This window comes from Galeopterus variegatus, unplaced genomic scaffold, assembly GCF_000696425.1.
Source record: "Galeopterus variegatus unplaced genomic scaffold, G_variegatus-3.0.2 Scaffold892, whole genome shotgun sequence".
In the NCBI taxonomy this organism is placed as follows: domain Eukaryota; kingdom Metazoa; phylum Chordata; class Mammalia; order Dermoptera; family Cynocephalidae; genus Galeopterus; species Galeopterus variegatus.
Window position 1 is genome coordinate 450,953 of NW_007727003.1, and position 18,034 is coordinate 468,986.

General features: G+C 41.7%; 1 protein-coding gene across 2 annotated transcripts; it reads right to left on the reverse strand.

Moving 5' to 3' along the window:
* Nucleotides 1-5,607: 5,607 nt before the first annotated feature.
* Nucleotides 5,608-14,296, reverse strand: RBM15 (RNA binding motif protein 15). 2 transcript variants are annotated; one of them, XM_008573250.1, is made up of 2 exons: nucleotides 10,549-14,296; nucleotides 5,608-6,502 (listed from the first exon to the last, which is right to left on the reverse strand). In XM_008573250.1, exons 1-2 carry the CDS (start codon nucleotides 13,412-13,414, stop codon nucleotides 6,480-6,482), a joined length of 2,889 nt encoding a protein of 962 aa, XP_008571472.1. In that variant the 5' UTR covers nucleotides 13,415-14,296; the 3' UTR covers nucleotides 5,608-6,479. The 2 variants fall into 2 exon arrangements, with proteins under 2 accessions (XP_008571472.1, XP_008571473.1); XM_008573251.1 differs by lacking the exon at nucleotides 5,608-6,502 and adding an exon at nucleotides 8,841-8,927.
* Between the last annotated feature and the right edge of the window lie 3,738 nt (nucleotides 14,297-18,034).

Sequence of the window (18,034 nt, forward strand, 5' to 3'; positions counted from 1 at the left end):
GAGCAACACCGAGGGTTGCGATCACGTTGCCGGTCCCGGTCCGGTACGGGCGCGACACTGAGGGTTGCGGTCCGTTGCCGGACATGAAAAAAGACAAAAAAAAAAAAGAAATTATATATGACTACAATGTCATGAAAATTTGTTGAAAGCACAGAGAATCAGCAGCACTTGAGAAAATGAGGATGCATTAGAAGGAAGGCTGCTTTGAAAGTTCAGGGTGTTGGGCCGGCCTGTGGCTCACTCGGGAGAGTGCGGTGCTGATAACACCAAGGCCACGGGTTCGGATCCCATATAGGGATGGCCGGTTCGCTCACTGGGTGAGCGTGGTGCTGACAACACCAAGTCAAGGGTTAAGATCCCCTTACCGGTCATCTTTTTTAAAAAAAAAAAAGAAAGTTCAGGGTGTTGCTGATGACACCAAGGCCATGGGTTCAGATTCCCGTATTGACCAGCCATCAAAAAAAGAAAAAGGAAGTTCAGGGTGGTCAGTTATGAGCCCTAAGAAATTAAAAACAAAAAATTTGGGGGCCGCCCGATGGCGCACTGCTATGGTGCGCCGCTTGGGAGCGCGGCGGCGCTCCTGCCGAGGGTTCGGATCCCACATACAGACCGGTTCCCGCTCACTGGGTGAGTGAGGTGCGGGCGCGACACCAAGGGTTGCGATCCTATTGCCGGTCCCGGTCCGGTGCGGGCGCGACACTGAGGGTTGCAATCCGTTGCCGGACACGAAAAAAGACAAAAAAAAAAAAAAAAATTTTGGCAGCTGGACGGTTCAAGGATTCAAACCCTTCACCCTGGTATTATACCACCACATTCTAAACAACCAGCTAACCAGCCAGCCCCAGAAATAAAATCTTTATTACTGAACTGATATTAACAATCTTACAGCGAATCTGAAATGCTTATAATTGATTTTCCTCAGCATTTGAAGGAAATTTATGTTACTTTTTTGATACACGTGGTCAAATCTTGATCAAATCATATTACACCCCTTGCTTAAAACCTCCAATGCCTTTGCACTGCATTCAGTATCTCTTTGCCTGTGGCCACAAGGCCCTAACTTATAGTTTGCCACCCCCACTCTTCTACCAGAATATAAGCTCCATGAGAAAAGAGAAACTTGTCTGTTTTTCTTCACCAACATACTCCCAAGATCTAGAATAATGCCTGGTATATAACAGATATCCAAATATTTGAAGAACTAATTACCTACACTTAAACATAAATGCAATAAAAATAATTCAAAATAAAATATCTTTCAATCATTTACAGGGCCAACTTACGCTCAAATTCACCTATAATTCCCTTCTGTCTCAGTCCTATTAGTAACCTAGTTAGTAGGTAATAGATCCATAGGTCATGGTCCATTAATGGAAATAACTTTCATGTGTACACACACACACACACATACACACACTCAATCCCAGAATCAATTTTAATTTTAGACTACAGTGACATAATTTTTAGATTAACATCTGAAAACTCAAGGATATCTCAATCAGTTCCTGGCTACATATTCATTACTCAAGTAACAAAACTTTCCTGGTGTCCCTTTAGCATTTCATACACTAAACAGTGGCCCTTCTTCGCAGAATTGTATGGGGCAAAATGAAACACTATACTAGACTGAATCCCTTAGAGAAATGATTACATGACTATAAAACTGTTACTTAAGTGACAATTTTAAGTGATGAATTCCGTGGCATTTGCAGTTTCATTCTTCTTGTCTGTTGCAGCAGCTTTGAATTTATCTTCTAGAAGCTCCTCCTCTCAGCTTCTGAGACAAAACACTATTCTTGCTCTCCTACCTAGGCTGTTTTCCAATACCACCTTCTCTTCTCATGCCTCAAATATGACATCATCCCATGTTTACACCTCAGCACTCTATCATCTGTGGGCCAGTGTTGCTCAACATGCAGCCCACTGACCACGGAATATATCAGAATCATGTGGGGAGCCTGTAAAAAACCAAAATCTCCTTGGTCATGCTGGTCCTAACAAATCCCAAAATGTCTATGGGTGGTGCCAAGGGCCTGTACGTTTCCCAAGTACTACAAATGTTGATACACTATAGTTTGAAATCCACTGCCTATGTTTTCAAGTTTGCAACTTTAATGCTATACCTACCCTCCAGAAAAAAGCAGTGAGGTACAACAATGCAGTGACCAAGAGAACCGTAGCTGGGAAAAAGTCCTGGCTGAAACCCTGGCTGTATCACTTACTAGCTGTCAGATTATGGTCTGTGGTGAAACTTAAATAAGACAATGTGTGTATGGTACCTGGAAGAAGGCTTGGGCTGAAGTGGGTGGGTACTTAGTAAATATCAATATGTCCCAACCGATCATCCATCTCCATTCCCACCCTCTTCAAACTGACTTGTCCTTCAGGATTCCGTTTTCCAGGCTTTGTCTGTGTCGTATCTTTTTGATCGATCAACAAGCTGCTGTATTCTTACTCATGCTTATCTGCCTGACATGTCCTTCTCCAACTAACAAATTCTTTTGGAAAGTCTTCCTTGACCAACCCGGTGGAAGTTACCTGTTCATATACTCATTCATATGTCCATGTCACCTATAAAAATTCATTATCAATCAAATATTGGCCTGTGACATCTTTCCTATATTTGTCTCGAACTATTCAATTTTCCCCTGATATTTAGCTATTTACTTGTTTATATCTAGTTTCCCCAATTAAGAGTATAGGTTGCTGAGGGGGTTAGATACTATTTGATACTTTCCTCTATATATATTCTTAGCACCTTAGTTCCTAATATACACCCAGCATCCAAATGATTTTAGAGAAACCCTAACTGAAGCTGAATATTACAGTTACTTGGGTTAAAGCACATTAGGTAATTTTACGTCAATTAAAATCTCTTCTTAGTTACTGAGACCAATCTTGTCTGAGGTTTGAAGACATTTTGTTATTCAATAAATTCTTCTGCTAAGAATTTAAAACTAGATTATAATTGAAGTTATTAAGTGAAAGGAATCTTTTATTTTTAAAATTTTTTTATAGGGGGAGGATCTTTTAAACAGGGAAGCTCAAAGAAAGTAAATTGGAGTGGGAGATGGAGGTAGTGGTCAGAGAAGCCATAATCAGATATACTATAGCAAAAAAGAAAAACAGATGCTGTACAGGCCATAAGCACTAAATTTATTACCTAGATAAAGAGCTTGTAAACAATTATATGATTTAAGCTACAGAAGTGGCAATTTATAAAATCTGGGTTGTTCTACTTAAGTCAGGGTAATCCCTATTCTCAATTTTAATACTCATAGCCAAGTTTTTCAAAATGAGACTTAAGTCAATTCAGAGGTGTTGCTGGAACTATTTCCTTTATAGAACCCCAAATTTATTGACTGGTTGATTGATTTTGTGGCTGGCTGGTAGAGGGATCCGAACCCTCCACCTTGGTGTTGTGCTCTAACAAATTGAGCTAACCAGCTAGGCCTACAGAACCCCCAAATTTAAAAAATCACAGGAAAGACACTGGAAAACCATACAAATACTTCAGAAGGGAAGTTCCCAATTTATAAAATCAGAACTCTGGATCTAACACTTGGACAAATTAACACCAGTTAATTTGTCCTTCACGGCACAGCTGGGAATAAATAAAATGATTTCACGAATAGTTTCAAAATTTTTCATGCTGTGTATCTTCCTATTTTGCACGTTAAGGTCTTATATACAAATAAACAAATGCCCTGTTTGCAACTTTTTTGTCTTACTTGAGAAATGAAGCCTGAGACCTTAGAAAGATACCAAACATGTAGAAAGTGTAACATAATCTTCCTAAAATCCCCATAGTGACTTAAAATATTTTCTTACTAGCTGGAAAAACTACTTAATGGGCTTACAGTATAGACTAGCCAGATTTTAAAAAAATAGACCAAAAACTGACATTTCCAACAGGTATAAAATGTATGGGGAGAGATCATTTTGCAAAGCCTTAACTGGCAGTCACCTCATAAACAGATGTGTTGGAAACTCTAGTAAATGATACACTGAGAACTGAAAAAACCCACTGTACTTTGTTTTTCCCCTTTTACTATATCAAAGTATGGGTACATAAGTTGGTGAGCTCAACAATCCAGGGTACACAATCAAACCTGTAGAAAAAGTAGCTAGTATAGATCAACTATTGCAGTTACCACATACTATAAGTCTTCTGGAAGAGAAGAAAAAGAAAAATTCTATTCAAAAATTTTGATCCCATTTAAAATAAAGCAAGGAAACCTGAGTTGTATTATATACTAAAAAAGTTGTGCTTGTGGTAAGGTGCCAAAGCGTCATACTTGATAAATGTTGGGGAGAGGGGGTTCAGAAGACTGGTAAGACTAAACAGACTATGAAAATTAATATTAAGAACAGACAAAAGCCAGACTTTTCTCAACACTGCCTATTCATTTCCCTAAAGTTGCAGTTGCCTAATTTTATAATTAATCTCTTTGTGAGATAAGAAAAAAACAAACCATTTTGGCTAAAATATCTATCATTCCCAATGACGGCATACTTTCATTTGTTGTTATATAATATTCTTAACTCTGAAGTTCAGAAATGTGTTTGTAAACGAGCAACATTTTATAGCAGTAAGTCCTCCTGCACCATTAAATCACAACTAAGGGTAAAAGCCAAGGTTAATGGAAAATGTCAAAATTTTAAAGGACATAATGGCCATAAGTCCAAATCCAAATCACAACTTTGGCTCCCAGATTAGAATTTTCAAATGTTAAATTAAAAATAAAATATGAAGGAGAACAAAAGTTCTGGTCTGAAATTTTGTAAACATACTCTTTAGAGAGGGAAGGAAGCTAGTAATGACAGCAGAGTGCCTAAAGACTTCCATCCAGAGAAACACACCCAAAACATTAAAAGCCCTCACCCTATTAATTATAATGCATTTTTGACCTCTAAAAACCCTCTTACCTGTTTACAAGAGTTTATACAGCTGTTTGCCACTGGAACACCACCTTGCAGAGTATAACCGTGGCATCCTTTGTTGATAATCACCTGTTGCCTAGCAATCATCATCCCGCATGGAGACAGACAGCACTAGGGCTCTTCCATCCGAGGTTAAAATTCAAAACAAGCCCAACAAGCCTGCATTTCAAGGTGGTCTTCGTCTGCAACTAGTTAAGTTTAAAACTGGCAAACAACAACAATGGTGTCTGAAGCCAATGGTGCAGCATTGCTGGCTTCCTCTTGAACTCCAGCGTTGTCACTGTGCACTGAAGTCTCCTGCTGCAAACAGGGGAGTTGTTCTCCTGTACTGGGAACAGGCTTCCAAAGCTCAGGAGCCCCTGTACAGGATAATGCAGGAACTAAAGGCAACAACTTTTTCCTTCTTAAGGATGCCTCCATTTTTTTCCTCACAATCTGTACTACCAACCGAAGTGACTGGGCCTGAGTGTGCGTTCGTACCTATGAAACCGTCACGGTGCATACACATCCAAGGCATGTGGAACCACAGGTCAAATAAGGTACAGAAACCAAGCTCTAATTACAAATGCTAGCTCTCAGGAACTCTTCATCCATTCAGAACTAAACCCATCACTGCATACCTCTGGTAAGAAGCCCCTGGAGACGAAGAAGGAGCTCCTCAAGTGTGTCAGGAAAGGCTTTATTAACATCATCATTAACATTTAAAAAGCAAACGGAGCATTTCTCCTTCTTTTGGCAATTTGGTGCAAATGTTAAGTGCAAGATAAAGCAATTTCAAACTTTTCTTCAAATTAAAAATGAAACTAAGGCCAAACGTGATGGGTGAACAAAATAAATCAAAACTTAAATTTCAGCAACTCCGGCTCTTCAAACCAGCAAAGCCCCCGACTCGTGCACTGTGGTGAGGCTTAGGGTGCTTGCCCCGGCTTCTTGTGTGCCAGCCAACAGCACCATTTCCTCATCACGTTGAGGACCGAGAAGCAAATGATCCCCTTCACTGCAAACAAAGGGGGTCACAGTAACACTAGTGATCCTTCAGAATTGACACACCGTGATAGTCAACACGAAATTGATGGTCTCCCTGCTTCTTGCTCAAGACATACAAGATCTGAGCAGCAGCAAGTACCCCCTTGGCTGCAAACAAAGGGGTCAAAGGTTTGCCGTCAATTCACTTCCAGGCAGAAAAACACTTTCCTCAAAAGAAACAATTTATTTAGAATAAAACAAAAGCAGCTCAACTGTGAGCGCACGTTTGAGTGACAGCTACTTTTAAGCTGTGTGAGCCATAAAAAGGGTTTTTCTTTACTTTTCCAGAAATCTTGTGTACACAGCACAAAGCAAAGAGGTCATTTTTTTTCCACTTAAAACACCGGCATTGGCATCACAATAGCAGATACACAACTTTAAGCTGCCATTTTAGTAAAATGCACAAATACTAAACAGATTAGAATTCTTCCATCAGAGGCCCATGTAAACTCCACATAAGCCACAACTTCTCTTCAAAAAGGTCCATTAGAGCTTTGAATTCCATATCTTCATCCACTGTTCACCAGTTTTGCTTGCAGGGGGGGAAAAAAAGGTTATTCAGTACAAATGTTTACAATATTAAAAATATATATATTTCCCCTATGCCATTATAGATGAACATAACATTAACAAGACCTTCCTGGATAGTCCACCTTGACTTCAAAAAGCACCAATAATACCCACTGGCACAAACCTTGAAATGAATTTACTATATGAATAGACAAATAACAAGTAGAACAATAGGGTGGGTTTTTTTAAAAGACTGCAATTGAGGATTATAGGACTGAAAAATATCCTTTATACTCATGTAACTGAGTAAAACATGTCAAAAAAATTCAGAAAAAAGCAAGTTTACAACCAATTTATAATCACTACATTCTAAATATAACTTAAAAAGTGAAACTATAAAAAGGTGGAGTTTAGTCAAATTTTTACCCCCTTTCTTTTCATCCTGTAACTTACATGGAGTGACACAGACTACTCCATTATTGGAGCAACACAGATTACTCCATTATTGCAGAAAGGGGTCAAGATACAAAGCCATTTAAAAATCCACCTTCATCTGTGTTACCAAAGACAGCAGCTATTATTTTAAGAAAACACTCATACAATTGCTACATAGCCAAAGAACGCTTCAGGATTCTCACTTTTCAACTTTGTTTAAATCATACATATAAAACTCTAATCATTAGCTTAACATTCACTGTGGTTACCTGAAATCATTTTCTCCCTTTAGAGACATTGCTATAACCAGAATGTTAACAGGGTCAGCTCCACTTCTCTTCTTGTTCTCATACCTAACTCCTATTTCAAAACCAAACACTGTAGCAGAGACAAAAAAAAAAAAAGTCCAGAAAATCTCTCCAAAAAAATTTTTTTTCACATAAGATGTCATTAAGGCCCTCTTCTCAAGAAGATTTCCTAATTCTGTTACCACAGAGTTTTCAGTGCACAGTTCCCATATGGACCCAAACTGCAGTTCAAGTTGTGCCTGCATAATGAGCAATTTTACTCCTTTAAAAAAGTGGATTTAAGTTTTTGTTAAAGTACTCTCAGTGAAAACCTGCTCATAAAATAGTTTTTAAATAAAACTGAATAATGTCTGACTCTGAAAACAACAACCAAACACCTGACTTTTACTACTGTACCTCAAATGATCTCAGCGAGTCAAGGGCCAGAGTATATCACCTTCGAAATGTGACAAAAGCCTGTACTAGCCAGAGAATGGACATTTTAAGATGTAATCCTTAAAGGAAAACTCTATCTATGCCTAGTTGAGTCAAAGTACACATTTTAAACCAGAAATTTAAATTTTCATGTGGAAAATTCTTTACAGGAATCCCAGTTACAGTTAACAAAATAATACCAAAAAAATAAGAACTACTGGCTAAGAGCTGAGTGACCGCTTAATTTTCCATAAACTTTGAAGTTGTTATCTAAAAGTCTTAATTCTCTTGATGTTTTTACCAGTAATACTTAATAAGTCATTAAATGACATACTTAAATTTTCTTTCCGTTCACTTTAACTGAGTTCCAGAAAAATCAACTATGCTAAAGTAATTACAGAAAAAACAGAAAAAAATTGGTTGTAACAAAGAACATCCAATGTTGGAATTATGAAATTCTGGCTAATGAGAATTAGAGTCATTTTTAGACTGCTTTCATTCAAATTCTGAAGCATTAAGTAGATCGTTTATGGATATCATGAACCTGCACAATGGAATGGGCAACATAAATAAGAGATTGCTCTGGACGATGACACCTTGCAGGTAAGCACCAAACTAAACATAATTAGTTTTTTTTCAATACATACATTTAGAAATGGTATCAAGCCATTGCTTCAAAAACACTGAAGCACAAATTGCCCAGATCTAACATAAGCAGCAATGTCAGAAAAGGATTCAAACATGGAGCAAAAACCATAGTACTCTCTGATAAACTTTCACACCAACCTTTAAAAAAAGAGAAAAAACCACACAAATTTTGGATTATAGAAAAATTAGTTGTCATGGACTTCACTCTCCAAAAGAGTAAAATCATTTGTCCAACTACCTTATCAAAAGATAATCAAAAGTTAATGGTTAGTGAGATTATTTAAACTGGAAAAATGTATCTAGCCACAAATTGTACTTTGACCCCATGTATACACAGACTTCACACTTACATTAGTTTCTGAAAAGGTGTCTACTCCATGCCAAGAACTGCTTTTCAAAAGCAAAAAGCACCCAAAAGTCTTGTTTGTAGGATTTCAGATATTTTCCCTACAGGCACACCAAGGACCATTTGTGCTCATAGCCTAGTTCCTTCCTTCTCTCAAAATGGCTCGTTTTTCCAGTTTAAAAACAAAAACACAAAAATCTCCAAATTAAAAAAAAAAAAATTTATAAATGCATAATGAAAATCAAAAAGGATAACACAGTAGTGATGAGGCTTTGGTGCTGACATGCATTAGACACCTGTAGTAACGGAAAATAAAAGTTACATGACATTTCCCTGGGTTATTATTGGTGCTATTTCAAAACTACCAGCTTTGATAACAGAAAGAAAACAGTTGGGTTCTGCCAGGCTTTGAATAAGTCACTTTCACAGAATAGAAACATGACTATGAACCAGAAAGTCCTAAAGTTTCTAATCATAATTAAATATCAAGAGCCTCAGATGAAGTCCTCAGCATTTAAATCAAGGGAGAAAAATATACTTACTCATGACCTGAGAAACTAGGGGTAGGGGCAAAGGGATAGGTGAAAAAATAAAAAATAAAAAAATCATCCTTTACTGTTAGGCAGCAAAAGCCTCTGTTCAGAACCAGAAGTCAATATCATCCCCAGCATGTGGAAAAAAAACAAAACCGTGAGGTTGGGTTAAATTATTTTGTATTAATTCCAGGGATCTAGGAAAATAAAACAAAAAAGGGTTTTCTGACACTGACATTTCAATTCTCTGTGGCTGGACAGCAGTGAAAATATTAAACATGAAATTTCAAAGATATTCAAAACATTTTCAGTAATATAATGTCAGCACTACTATTTAAATATAAAAATAAAAAATACAAGCAAAATTTTAAAAGCGCATGTCAAAGGCATTTTATGATTACTTTTTTTTTTTTTTAATTCTACAATCCAGATATGGCTGATTGATGCCCAGTGAAACAAAAGATGACTTATGAGCCCGCAGACAACTCTTCTTTCTATTATTAAAACCAGAAATTTGAATGGATACAAAAACAAAAACTCATCTTTGATGAAAAACACTTAGTTCTGAAATATGCACAATCAAATTTAGAACTGTACCTGCTATACCTCTCTGAAAAAATCAGTAAAATCACCACCACACACCAATAACTGAACAAAGAATTCTGATTTTAAAAGCACCCACTCACTTCTTGCATACTAGTGTAAGCATAAGACACATATGGTTTGTAACATAGTCCTCAATTTTTACCAAATTTACAGCTACAAACCAAAAGTGCATATGCGGGATACAAAATTCAAAAACTAATGGTAAAAATACGTGTTAAAGCAAACTATCTAAGAATAAACTGTATTTTATGAGAAATATTCAAATACCTGATTAAAAGAAGTACATTGCTATACAATTTACCAGCATACACTTTTGAAATCCCTGATCAAATTTTAACCAAATAGCATTTCTGGTACAAGAATTATTTACCTACATACCAATCAAGCCATTTTTTTAGGTGTGTATTATTACCATGTTTATAGTCAGTGGGCTCTTTTCTCCAAATTCTGATTTTTCTGAATTTTGGTTTGAGGATTTTTTTAAGCTCAAGGTTAAAAAAGAAAAACAAAACAGAGAAAAAAGTTATTCATAAGGATGGGCTCTCCTAATTAGAGCAAATCTGTCTGCTACCTTCAGGGCATCCCTTTCACTTAAAATAAAAGCTAAACAGTCCTGACTTCTATTTTAAAGAGGTTTATAAAAATATAAAAAAGAAAAAACTACAATTAAACTAATTAAAAAGAAAATTTCATCTGATACTATATCCTATTACACATCACAAAACAGGAACCATGTCAAAGCAGTAAATACAAGTTACACATGGACTTTAGGACGCACCACGGACAATGATCATGACCAGGTAATCTTCTTCAGATTTGGCCAGTGCCTTGGCAGGGGAATCCAGGAACTGCTGGGAGAACTCACAAGGTGGGAAGGCATGAAGGACCCCGGTGTTTTCCTTGTCTTTGTTGCCCCCCACAGGGAGGCTGATCACTCCAGCTGCTTGCTTTTGCTTTAAATAGGACACAAGGTTCCTAAGTGGCCTCTGAGTAGAGGTGGCAGTGTCTGATGTGGCTGAAGAAGAGGAGGACCGGCTGTCAGAACTTCCAGGCACTGCCAGAAGAATGGCATAACCATTGGGCCCTGCCACTTTGATGCGTCGAGTTACTTCATCCAACTTGGGTTGGTCCAAACGGAGGCGCTGAGTGATCTTGAGCTGGGCCACTTTGCCTCCAGTTGAGCCCTCCACAAGAAGACTACTAGCCACTTGGAGGTCACCCTGCAACAGATGCATGTTGGAAGGAAAGTTGCTGTTTTTCAGTAGAAGCATACCCTGCCAGGCCAAACAGAGTTTGGGAGAGGCTGCTGTTGCAGGGGTTGTCGCCCCATCCTGTTTCTGCGCAGGGGACTTCAGCTTTGAGGAAGCAGTGCTGCTGCTGGGTGCAGTCCCATCAGATCGGTCTTCTTTTTTCAAGGGGCTTTTTCCCTCAGTGGAAGCAGTGGTCCGGTGCTTTCTATCCCGTTCAGCTGATGCAGAGTTTTTACGGTCTCGCTTGTCACCTTGGCTCTTCTCCAGACTACCTCGTCTGTCTCTGATAGGAGAGGGCCTTTCCAAGAGAAGAAGACGAGAAGATCGATCATTGTCACTGTTGTAGCGATCCCGGCTACTGCTCAATTCTGGACTGCGGTCAGGAGATGGAGCACAATGACGTTTTCGTGGACGGTCGCTCTCAGGGGACCTATCCAGATGCCGTCCTCCACTCTCCTCAGGCAGCCTTCGCTTCCTAGGCTGGTCTCTGCTGCTGGGCAGATCTCGATCACCTCTGTCCCGGTCCAAGGACCAGCCATCCCGCCTGCGATCCAGGCTATCCAGTGGCTCATAAGCAGGCACAGCAGTAGCTGCAGTCCGAGTGCTGCGTTCTCGAACTGGGGGTGGGGGTGGTACCCAATCAGAGTCAGGGTAAAGGTCCCTATCACGATCTCTGTACAGTAAGGGTGGTGTCCTATCCCTAGCACCCCTCAAAGGATCAGGTGCCCGATGTCCAAAAGTATCTGTCACCAATTCATAATGAGTCAAGGGCAGAGGCTGCAGATACTGCTGCTGGTAACGATGTTCTGTGTCTGCAAAGTCTACTCTAAGGCGACGATCTGGGCCACCAAGTGGGAAGCCCCGCATATGGGTCCAGGCAGCATGAGCTGCATCCAAGCTTTCATACTGTATATACGCCCAACTATCACCTTTTCGGTAGTCTATGGTACGTATGGTGCCAAATCGGTCAAACTCTCGTGCCAGGGCAGCAAGAGGCACCCAAGGTCCCAGGCCACCTACCCAGAGGCGGGTGGTGGGTGTAGCTTTACCATAACCAATCTTGATAGGATTCCGAATTATAATTTTTCCAGACATTGCTAGTTTGGCCCGGTGAGACATGTCTAGATTCTCAAATTTGAGAAAGCCATAGGTACTGGTCTGGCCGCGAGAAGGCCTTTTGATATCTACTTCTGTGATGACTCCGAATCGATCAAAAGCCCTTCTTAGATCACTCTCTGTCACAGTGATGTCCAGGTTGCCCAAGAAAAGCGTCCGGTTAGCTCGCTGATCATCCTCGGGTGAAATCTCATCCACTTCTCTGAAAGGAGCAGCACCTGCTCCAGCTCCCACTCTTGGCTCAAGGCTGTATGCTGGGCGCACTCTCTCATAGAACGGGTAGTCTCGCTCTCTCTCCAGCTCTCGGGGCAATGGTGGCGGAGGTGGAGGGGGCAGGCGGCCAAGAGCCAACTGCTGCAACCGGTAGTCTCTGTATCCCAAGGCAGCGCCACCAGGGGAAAGTGATCTCTGGCCTCCACCACCGCCTCCAGGGGGGTGCCGGTGACCACCTACAGAGGCCCCGACCACGCTGGCTGACGGAGGATAAGTATCTTTGTCTAAAGGGGAGCGGCTGCGGCGCCGGCTCACATACACAGCTTCTATCTTCAGAGGCCGGTCATAGAGCACCAGGCGGCCTCTGGCATGCTTGGCCGCCCGCGCGTCCTCTGGCCGCCGGAAGTTCACAAAGGCTACCCGCTCATCCCCGCTGCCAGAACCCGAGAGATGGCTGATTTTGACACTTACATCGCCGAAGCGTTTGAACTCGTGAAACAGTCCGTCCTCCACTGCTTCGTCACTCAGCTGAGACCCCAACTCGCTTATCTTTAGGGTCTTGTATTCCCCGCCATCTCCGCCGCCAGGAGCTGAGGCGGCCCCAGAGGAACGTGACTCCCCGCCTCCACCCCGGGAGCTGCTGCGCGACTCGCCCCCGCCCGAGGAATTTTTGGTGCTTGGGGAGCTGTAACCATGCAAGCGGCTACTGGAGCTACCCCCACCAGTGTCATACTCGCGGCTACCACCTCGGCTGCTCGACTTGTCCAGATGAAGACTCCGCCGCGACCCGCCGCCGCTGTCGGTCTTTCCGCTGCTGCTCCCATTGCTGCCACCAGAGCCCCCTAACTTCTTGCTCCGCTCCCCGCGGGAAGTCGTGTCCTCACCACCACGGGAGCGTTTAGCCTTGACTGGAGAGCGCTCTTTCCCCTTCATTGTTACGGGTCGTCGGAAGTCGTCTGCGCGGAGCTGATTAACCCGCCGCCCCGCGCTCGTTTCACACAGGGGAACCGCACGCCGCCATCTTGGACTCCGGCGCGGCAAAGGATCCCGCCCTGCAGCCTTCATTGGTCAATCAGCTCTCTCTTCTACAGTCTCATTGGGAAAACTATTTGTCTGTCTTAACATCTCCCCGCGCTCCGGGAAGGCGCCCTCCCGATCACTGTTATTGGGTTCCCAACGCCTTAGTTAGAGTACCTCATTGGTTCCATTCGTTGTCTATCTTAACGGTTCCTCGCGCCAGGCTGTAGCTCTGCCCCTCGCACTGTAGTCACCTGACCCAAAGATTGGAGGCGCTGATTGGACAAAAAGTCTACCCTGTAACGGTACTTCGTGCGCGGTGAAAGCAGCGAGCCCACCTCCTCGTCCCTTTCATTGGCTTGTGATCCTGTCCTTTAACTCACTATTTGGGAAGTCAGGCCATCCATTCTGGCGTTTTTTTTTTTTTCTGAGAGGCCGGCTCACATCGATCTCGCAAGAAACAGAAAGCGCCCTCTTTCGACCCCTTTCTTCCAACACCTCCGGCGGCTGAAAGAAGTTTAAATCTGATTGGATGTTGACGAGGAAGTTGATAGGCTGAAATAACTGTCCATCACTTGCTTAAAGGGATAGGCCCGTATACAGAGGAGGCTGACTGAAGGTGAAAGAACGCGCGTTTGCTGTGCGCCGTGTCTTAGATGTCGCGAGATGGTGACTGCGAGCCAGCCCCGCCTCCCCGCGCTTTCGGCGTTCTCCCTTCAAACATCTGTTTGGTCCTATGGTTTAGTTGTCTGTGCTTCGGCCCTTGCGGCTCGAAATTTCTGGGCTCCCCACCATCTACCTGTGCCGGACACGGGGCTGGGCAGGCCCTCCTATCGTGGCCCACGAACCCCCCAGGGAGCCGTCCCAGGGAGCCCAGCGGACACCATCTTAGTCCCTCTGGCTGCTGCCCGAACAGCCGGAAAAAGCCCCACCTCCGGTGCACGCAGTCGGCGGTCATTGGTGCCCGCGGGGCAGGCCTGGCCCGGGAGTTCGCGGCTCACAAAGCCCCGGGTCACGCTGACGCCCCGGGGCAGTGCCGAGACGCGGACCCCGCGAGCTAGGAAGCAGCGGAACGAAGACACGGCCCTCGCAAGGAAGCCTGGCTCTTCTGGGCGCTCCCCGTTCCCGCCCAAGTACCCTGGGTAACCAAGGGGAGTGACCGACGCTCCCAGTCTTGCAGCCCGCTTGCGTGGCCGGAACTGTCGGGCCACCGCGGATGTGTCTTTGGGCGGCCAGTTTTGTGTTGCGAATCCATGTGGGTTTCGTATTCTGTAGTCCCGTGATATGTTTTCATACGTAGTGCTTCTTCCCTTAAAATAATCAAGTGAAATTTGCAGGTATGTCACTTTTTTTTGCCTGTGGCTTCTTGCACGTCCCGCCACCACGTTTATTCTCAATTAGAATCCAGTAGCACAGACACCATGCTGCCACCCTAAATCTACCTCTTTTGGCTCCTTCAATTATTCGCTTCAAAACTCAACTTTCCTTCTTTCCATGGACCTTTATTATGTCCAGGGTGCTGGTGATAACCGAGATCAGACAGATAGATCCCACGCCCCGGTGCTCACTGTCTGGTGAAGGGAGGTAGTTCTGAGTTCATCACGGCGGTTAGGCTTTCTGCAGTCCTCCCAGTTACCCGCTAGAGCAAAGGTTACGAGGATTCTTGCGTTGATCCTCTCCCCAACCACATCTCTCAAGATCCAATCTGTAGTAGAGGATGTGAAGTGTTTTCGAGCATGACATTTTTCAAGATAACAGTAATGGCTCCAAAACTGAAATTCAAACTTGAAAAATATTTCAACATTAGGACTGCAACTTATCTATCCTTACCTGAGCCATTCTGAGGAATGTGAAAATATGGGCCTTTTATCTCTTGATTAGATCAAAGAAACTTGAAAGAAGCCTAATATGTGAAGCATAAAAATCCACGATATTGTAACGTGTAGACATATTCATTGTATTAGAACGAGCTACTAAAAACTTCATAAGGCATAGGGTGTGTATAATATGCTACCACTTGTGGTTTTAAAAAATTATGTATATATGTATTATATACAAGTATGTGTATGTACATATATATTTTTAATATTTTTACAGAAATTTCCTTGATGAGTACATGCGAAATTATTTCTAGGATTGCACTGAGGAGGGGGCTGAAGGTCTGGAGCAGGGGAGACACTTAGCTTTTCTTTGTATGCATTATTAAAAGAAAATTTTTGTTTTACCCTGTGCATACTATTAGTTTTTCAATTTAAAAAATGGAATTATTTTCAGCTTCCCTTAAACTATTTTTATGGAAAAAGTTTAAAATATACAAAAATAGAATAAAGAACCCCCATACTCCAACAGTGTATTTCAACAATTATCGAATCATGTCAGTCTTGTTTCATTTACATTACTCTTCCCACTCTCCGCTTCTCCATTATTTTGTTCCAGGCTTATCTGATACATTTCCTGCCCCAAGTGTGGAATCAGCCATTTCTGCAAATTCTGGTTCCTTTTAGGAGGAAATGATATTTAAAGATAAAAATCTGCATGTTGGGGGATAAAAAAAACCATTATTTGTTGAAGCACAAAATAAAAAGCTTTACATAGGAGGTTTTAATCTGTTTCAAGGTTATATATTACTGCAACACAAAGGGAAATTGAACTTAAGCCATTATTTGATTGTTCAATTTATCAGCCAATTCAGATATACCAGGCTCCAAAGTGACTATTTTTGTCCTAAATTGACCTGCTTAAGTGACTCACTGATCAAAGAAAAAGATAACGACCAAATCAGAATAGTTTCCCAAATCTCATGATTGGGGTTGAGGGAGCAAAAGAGTTGAGGGGGGGAATACAGGGAGTTGAACTGGCACCAGTACCTGTGGTGATACTTGAGGTGTGATACCAGGCTTAGTGATTTGCCTCTTGAAATCTTAGGGAGCTTGATGGAAGCTACTGCTCACCGCTAGCTGCAGTAGAAAGGCTTGCCTAAGGGGACTGGTAGCCTGTCGGGAACGAAGAGGACTGATAAGTTTAATGGTTAGACAGAAAAGGTCTAATTCCCTTACCAGTTACAGAAACATAATAGGTGTGTGGGTGTGTGTGTGTGTATCCATGACAACTAAATAATGATATAATATGTTGGATCCATGCTGTAGTAAAATAAGTGATTTAGGGCCGGCCTGGTGGCGCACTGGAGAAGTGTGCCGCTTGGGAGGCTCCCGCCGAGGGTTCGGATCCCATGTGGAGACCGGTTCCCCACTCACTGGCTGAGCGCGGTGCTGGCGCGACACCGAGGGTTGCAATCCCGTTGCCGGTCAGTAAAAAAGACAAAAAGGAAAAAAAAATAAGTGATTTAGTTTGTTTTCATTTCCTTTTTGTTCTTTAAAGCATGAAGCTGCTTAGTGAGGTGCTTTAGAAAGGGCCGAGAGAGGATAAAAGTGGCTCAAAATTTAGAGAACCAGGATTTTGAACTCTTCTTTTGGTGTTGGTGGTGGAGTTGAGATGCAATCCACAACTTTCATTTGGTTTCCTTGTGATCAGTGGCCAGATTTGTGAGGACAGCTGACTTGGTTGAGGTGGATCTTTAGGTGGTCATGAAAACAGAGTCAAGCTACCAATAGATTCTCTGAGCATCATAGCACCATGTTGATTGGTCTCTCCTTTCAGTGCCCTGCTAAAAACCAAGAAATAGTGTTGAGGAAAAGTTGCTATAGCCTATTTTGGCATCAGTGTTGACCCTTGGAGCTGTACAACTTGAAGGCCCTAAAGATACAACCGAGTAGACGCAACTAGCTTTCTATATGAAGTGCTTTTTCTATCTGCTTTAAAATCAGTTTTAGATTTAAAAGAAAAAGGTAAAATTTATGCACATGGAAGAAAACTGCACAATGTAAAATTTTCAGTTTGTTTTCAATCAAATGTCCTCTTTCTACCCTCTTCCTTCCTAGGTGTTATTGTTTGTGTATCCTCTGTACACATACAGAAAATTATGATTGCAATGTGAAATTTATCTTGGGAGCTGACAGCCATTTGATTTCCTGGGAGATGTAAAAAGGGCTGAAGCAGGGAATTGAAAGTTTTTCCCACCTGTGATAGTAGATTAAAATTTTGTGTTTCAGGGTCTGGCTAGTTAGCTCAGTTGATTAGAACTCAGTGTTATAACAACAAGGTCAAGGGTCCAGCCACCAAAAAAAAAAAAAAAAAAAATGTGTTTCATCTTCTTTCATAAAGAGAATGGCCTCTTGATTGACAGTGAGGTTTATTTTATTTGGCCCACAAAAAGAGTGTATATTTTACCCAGAGGCGTATATTAAATTCCTAAATAGCAAACAATCATTTAGGACCCAATTTGCATTTTAAAGTTGTTTACTTATTTGTGGTTTGTGGGGTTTTTTTTAAACAGCTTTATTAAGATTTAATTTATATACCATAAAATTAACCCATTAAGTGTACAATTCAGTTTTTTTAGCAAACATATATCTGTGCAGGTGTTTCCTCCTTGAATATTGTTACAGAAAGCACTCTACTACAGCTTCTTCATGACTAAGTCCTAATATAATTATCTCTTTCATTTATTTAAACACCTTATAGAGTAGTCATTAAGAGCATAGACTCTGGAAACAGCCAGCCTGGATTAAATCCCAGTTCTGTTAACCTCTCTAAACCTTAGGTTTCTTG

Excerpts from the sequence above, each read along its gene's own strand:
- RBM15 (XM_008573250.1), bottom strand. The coding sequence starts at position 13,414 with ATGAAGGCTGCAGGGCGGGATCCTTTGCCGCGCCGGAGTCCAAGATGG. Across the intron at positions 6,503-10,548 it reads GGTCATGATCATTGTCCGTG|CAAAACTGGTGAACAGTGGA; the intron begins GTGCGTCCTAAA and ends CCCCCCTGCAAG.